Source organism: Theropithecus gelada, chromosome 14, assembly GCF_003255815.1.
Source record: "Theropithecus gelada isolate Dixy chromosome 14, Tgel_1.0, whole genome shotgun sequence".
NCBI classification, from domain to species: domain Eukaryota; kingdom Metazoa; phylum Chordata; class Mammalia; order Primates; family Cercopithecidae; genus Theropithecus; species Theropithecus gelada.
Window position 1 is genome coordinate 81,897,434 of NC_037682.1, and position 6,165 is coordinate 81,903,598.

Consider the following 6,165-nt stretch of genomic DNA (forward strand, 5'->3'; position numbering starts at 1 on the left):
CATGCAGCGTTGGTCGTCTGCAAAGTTTTCAAAGTGCTCAAAGGCACTTTTTTATTTTCCTAATATTCCATTGAAGTTTTTATTTATGTAATAGTATTTTTCATTTACAAAATCTATTTTCTTGTTTGAATGTTCTTTTCAAAGCCTCTTGTTATTTTTTGATATATATAATGAATATATATAGTCTGATATATTTATATTCTATTTTATGGAATATTACATGTATGACTTTGTGAAGGTTATAAATTTTTATTTTTTTCATTTTTTATTTTTTATGTCACAAAAATTTTAAAAAATTAAGAATTCATATAGCTTCACAAAGTCACAGGAGTCCATACATTATGTTTAAGATCAAAACTTACCCTCAAATGGTTCAAGGATAAAAGGATGTCTTAAACTTCTAAGTATTTCATAAGTGATGATGACAAAAAGTAAAAAGTAAACAAATAAAAGATGTATTCTAACACAGAAAAGGGGGCAATCACATACAATCAACACGGTTAATTTTTTTGAGACAGGATCTCACTGTTGCCTAGTCTGAAGTGTCCTGATGCAATCAAGGCTCACTGAAGTCTTGACTTCCTGTGCTCAAGCCGTCCTCTCACCTCAGCCTCCAGAGTAGCTGGGACTACGGGCACTACAAGTGTGGGCCTGGTTAAATTTTTGTTTTTCTAGAGATGGGGTCTCCCTATGTTGCCCAGGCTGGTCTTAAACTCCTGAGCTCAAGCAATTTTCCTGCTTCAGCCGCCCAAAGTGTTGAAATTACAGGCGTGAGCCACTGTGCCTGGCCCTATATAAATTCTTAGTTTTCCCAATTTCTTTCTTTCTGTCTTTTTTTTAAGAGATGGGGGTTTCTCACTTGTTGCCCAGGCTTATCTTGAACTCCTGAGTTCAAGTGATCCTCCCAGCTTAGGCTCCTAAAGTGCTGGGATTACAGGAATGAGCCTCCACGCCTGGTCACAGTTTCATCATGGAAGTAATGGAACAGCAAGCATAAAATGACCTCATAGAGCTTTAAGGAGAAAAATACGATATTAATAATAAGTGTAAAACATTTGCATATTAGTTTCCTGGAACTGCTGTTGTAGGGGTGGCCTGCCCCTCCACACCTGTGAGTCTATCTTGTCAGGTGCGATGAGAGACTGAGAAAAGAAATAAGACACAGAGACAAAGTATAGAGAAACAACAGTGGGCCCAGGAGACCGGCATTCAGCATACCAGTGACCTGCACTGGCACCGGTCTCTGAGTTCCCTCCGGTTTTACTGATTATTATTTTCATTATCTCAGCAAGAGGAATGCGGTAGGAGAGCAGGGTGAGAATAGGGAGAAGGTCAGGAAGAAAACATGTGAGCCAAGGAATCTGTGTCACAATTAAGTTCAAGGGGAGGTACCATGCCTGGATGTACACGTAGGCCAGATTTATGTTTCTCTCCACTCAAACATCTCAGTGAGTAAAGAATAACAAAGCAACATTGCTGCCAACATGTCTCGCCTTCTGCCATGGGGCAGTTATTCTCCTATCTCAGAACTGAACAAATGTATAATCGGGTTTTATACCAAGGCGCTCCGTTCCCAGGGACAGGCAGGAGACAGTGGCCTTCCTCCATCTCAACTGCAAGAGGCTTTCCTCTTTTACTAATTCACTTCAGCACAGACACTTTACGGGTGTCGGGCTGGGGCACGGTCAGGTCTTTCTGATCCCAGGAGGCCATATTTCAGACTATCACATGGGGAGAAACCTTGGACAATACCCGGCTTTCCAAGGCAGAAGTCCCTGCGGCTTTTCGCAGTGCATTGTGCCCTGGTGAGGACTAGAGAATGGCGATGACTTTTACCAAGCATACTGCTCGTAAACATTTTGTTAAGAAGGCACATCCTGCACAGCCCTAGATCCCTTCAACCCTGATTCCATGCAACACATGTTTCTGTAAGCACAAGGTTGGGGCAAAGTGGCTGGGGCAAAGTTACAAATTAACATCTCAGCAAAGCAATTGTTTAAGGTACAGATCAAAATGGAATTTCTTATGTCTTTCTTTTCTACGTAGACACAGTAATAGTCTGATCTCCCTTTCTTTTCCCTACAGCTATAATAAACTATCAGAGGTAAAACAATAATTTGCTCTTTCACATTCTGAAAGACTAAAATTTAAAATCAACATGTTGACAGAGTTGGTTCCCACTGGGGATTCTGAGGGGAAATCCAGCCGCTCCCTGTCTGCTAGCTTCCGGTGGCTGATGGGAACCTTTAGCTTTCATTGGCTTGTGGCAGCCTAGTTCCCCTGAGCTCTGTCTCTGCCTCTGTCTCCACATGGCTGTCTAGATGTCTAAGACATTCCTTTTATTTCTTCTATAGTGATACCAGTCATTGGACTTAGGCCCCACCCTAAATCCTAAATCCAGACTAATCTCATTGGGAGATTATCGAGGTAATTATATCTGCAAAGATCCTATTTTCCAAAGGTCATATTCACAGGTTTCAGGGGTTAGGACTTAGACATATATTTTGGGGGGCCACTCTTTAACTTGCACTTTTAAAAAAATGCCTGGCTCATAAAAGAGCCACAATAAAACAAAAACACAACTGTATTTTTATTTTCACTGCTGTAGACGCATCATCCTAACCTTTACAATTGGGAAGACAGCACTTCTTTTCCTAAATTCAGATTCTGAACATTCCACATCTCTTTTCTAATGTCAATTCTATGTGACTTACCCTTTTTCTGAGTTAGAATACATCTTATATTTATTTATCTATTGATTTTTTATACTCATCACTTACAATATGTGTGGAAATTTGACATCTTTTAATCCCTGAACCAATTCAGAGTATGTTTTGATGTTAAACACAAAGTATGAAATCAAATACTTTTCAAGTTTTTTTTACTTTCCTTTGTAAATGTTACTTTTCTCTTAATTACTCTCCTGTTATATTATTAAGTTTTTTTTTTTTTTAGGATATTGATGAAATGACTTTTTTTTCTGATTTTTGAGATTAAAAATTCAATAACTTTCAAGTTTACCCTCTTAAGTTTTTCACAGTTTAATTTTTTTTTGTAAATTTTAATTTTTATTTATATTTTCATTTATTATGGAACAATTTTCCAAAAGTCTTTTTCAGATAATAAATTTGATATATGAGTTATTATTTATTTTATCTTCTACCTCAACTATGGACTTGAATTACTATCCAATATTTTTAAACATTTTAATCTATGTATTGAGGCATTTGTGTTTTGAGGCATGTGACATTATAACTAACATTCTTCATACTTCTAGTGAATTCTTAATGTCATTCAAAGGCTACATCCTTCTATACACTACTGAGAATTAAAAATAGTTCTCAAAAATATTCTCACATACACAGAAACTCATTCTCAGAATTTCAACCTCCACTGGCATCTTAATTAACTCTGTTCTCTTTCCCTTCTAATGCGTATTTTCCCCCGAAGGTCCCATGTTCCACTCTTTATGCACCCTCTATTTAAGAACTGGTTTAATTTCATGTTGTATGTAGTTGTACACAATTTTACTTAAGTGAGGCTTAGTCTTAGAATAGAAGATTATCCTAAAAAGACTAGTGAAAGAGATATGAGAATTTGGAGAATTTGTTGGGAAATCATGTCCCAGAGGAATTATATGTCCCAGAGGAATTTACTTTTTAGGTTGAAAAATAAAAAAGCAGTAGTCATCAACTCTGCCATGTTTTCAAGCTCTATAATGGAAAATGCCAGGTATTTTGGAGGCACTTTCTGAAGGAAGCTGAATTTTCACTGAGGCTTAAAGATGATGAACAGTTAACAAAATAAAATTGAAATGTTTTATAATTTTCATTAAATCCTTGATATTTAAAAGGAGAAGCAGTATGGTTCACAAGAAACCATGCATTCCCATGCATGGATCCTGAAGAATCTATAATTCAGTCTCATCACAGGTTCACATTCCCTCATAAAATGGTAACAGCTGGACGCATGTCTGGAGGAGCTCTTGGGCTTGTCCTATTGTATCTTCAACTTCTCGTCTGTACCTTTAGCTATGGATATTTGGGCTGTGCTTAGAAAATGGCCATACTCAGGGCACTGTAGAATGAACAGTCTTTCCCGTTTAGGCATTTCTCCTTCCACTTTAACTTTTGATCTGTCTTCAGGGCATTTCTGTTATATTAAGCTTCTTAAGTGAGTGGTTTGGTGTTTGTCTTATGCAACTCAATTTAAGAGTGGTTCACCTGAGATCTGGCAGAAAGCAGGCTGGGGTGGGGTGTGGAGATATTGAATATTGTGCATGTAGCATACGAAAGGCAAATACGGACTTTAATTCAGAAATGGGCAATGTTTTATTTATATTGTTAAGAGTAAATTAATTACACAAGGGACATATGGCAAATAGGGTGTAATTTCTTTCATTAATCCCAATGAAGCAGAGTAACTTTCCTTTCTTTCTCCTCAGAAATACAAAATCACACATACTGTAGGACTTCCAGAAAGAAATAATCCACTGACTCTTAAAAGTAAAGAACTCTGTGTTCTTGCTCTGGTGTCTACATAACCGTGATCTTAGAAGTAAGCCAAAGACATCAAAATGGCTTTGCCTAGAAGCCAAGGCCATTGGTCAAACAAAGACATCTTGAGGTTACTGGAATGCATCGAGAATAATCTCCCATCTGATGGCAACGGCACGTTCAGCTCAATTCAGTCACACATGGACTGGAGAAAAGTAGCTTTCAAAAACTTTTCTGGTGAAATGTGCAGGCTCAAATGGTTAGAGATTTCTTGCAGCTTGAGAAAATTTGGCACTTTGAAAGAATTAGTCCTGGAAGCTAAGAAATGTGTTAAAAATACAAACAAAAGTCGAAAAGTCAGGAACCATCCAGACTTTCCAAAGAGGCCCCTTACTGCTTATATCCGCTTCTTCAAGGAGAATTGGCCCCGGTACTCCCAAATGTACCCTGGGATGAGAAGCCAGGAACTGAGCAAAATCCTGTCAAAGAAGTACAAGGAACTCCCAGAGCAGATGAAACAGAAATATATTCAGGATTTCCAGAAGGAAAAGCAAGAATTTGAGGAAAAACTTGCTCGATTTAGGGAAGAACACCCTGATTTAGTCCAGAAGGCCAAGAAATCTGATGTCTCCAAGAGGATTCAAACCAAAGTGCAAAAGAAGGTTCAGAAAAATATGGAAGAAGTGAGGTCTCTTCCAAAAACGGATCAATTTCTCAAGAAGGTAAAATTTCATGGAGAACCTCAGAAACCCCCCATGAATGGATACCACAAATTTCACCAAGATTCCTGGTCAAGTAAGGAGCTGCAACATTTGTCCCTGAGGGAGCGCATGGTAGAGATTGGCAGACGCTGGCAGCGCGTCCCGCAGAGCCAGAAGGATCATTACAAGAGCCAGGCTGAGGAGCTGCAGAAGCAATACAAGGTGAAATTGGATCTCTGGCTTAAGACTTTGTCACCTGAAAATTATGTTGCATACAAAGAATCGACCTATGCTAAGGGTAAGAATATGGCCATGACAGGAGGCCCGGACCCCAGGTTGAGACAAACAGATCCTCAGTCCTCATCAGCAAAGGGTCTGCAAGAAGGGTTTGGGGAGGGGCAGGCGCTCCAGGCTGCAGGAACAGATTCATCACAGACTACTTGGGTAAACTGTCATGTCTCCTTGGAACCAGAAGAGAACAGGAAGAAAGATGGAGAAGAGGAAGAAAGCAGTAACTCTTCAGACTGCAGCAGTGGAGAAGAAATGGAAGTTGATGTCTGAGGGCAGTGGTTCTAGTGCAGCTTCCTCAGATGACTTCTAACTGGGACTCCACCTGACTCAGACTCCACCTGACTCAGACTCCAGGGTCAGGCAGAGTTTCTCAACAAAAGCCCATTCATGCCATCCATGTCAAAGAAAAGGGACTCTCCTTCTGCCTCTTTTTACTTCTTTTTTTTTTCTTTTCTTCCTTCCCCAATGTCCTCCCCTATACAAAGTAGGACAGGTTGGAAAGAAGCAACTTGGTGCAGCACTGTCTTGCACCAGGATTACAAACCTGGGAGGGACTCTTTGGGGAGAATAAATATAAGTTTGAGCCAGTACTACCCTTATCCTTAAAAAACAGACAAATATCATCCCTTTCCCAAAGAATTTTTGCAATTAAATCTTCTGGAATGAAGCAATGGTCA

General features: G+C 39.2%; 1 protein-coding gene across 1 annotated transcript; it reads left to right on the forward strand.

Annotated features, from left to right (window-relative positions):
- Positions 1-3,725: 3,725 nt before the first annotated feature.
- Positions 3,726-5,758, forward strand: UBTFL1 (upstream binding transcription factor like 1). The gene is made up of 2 exons (XM_025358471.1): positions 3,726-3,732; positions 4,563-5,758. The coding sequence occupies exons 1-2, from the start codon at positions 3,726-3,728 to the stop codon at positions 5,756-5,758; spliced, it is 1,203 nt and encodes a 400-aa protein (XP_025214256.1).
- Positions 5,759-6,165: the final 407 nt, after the last annotated feature.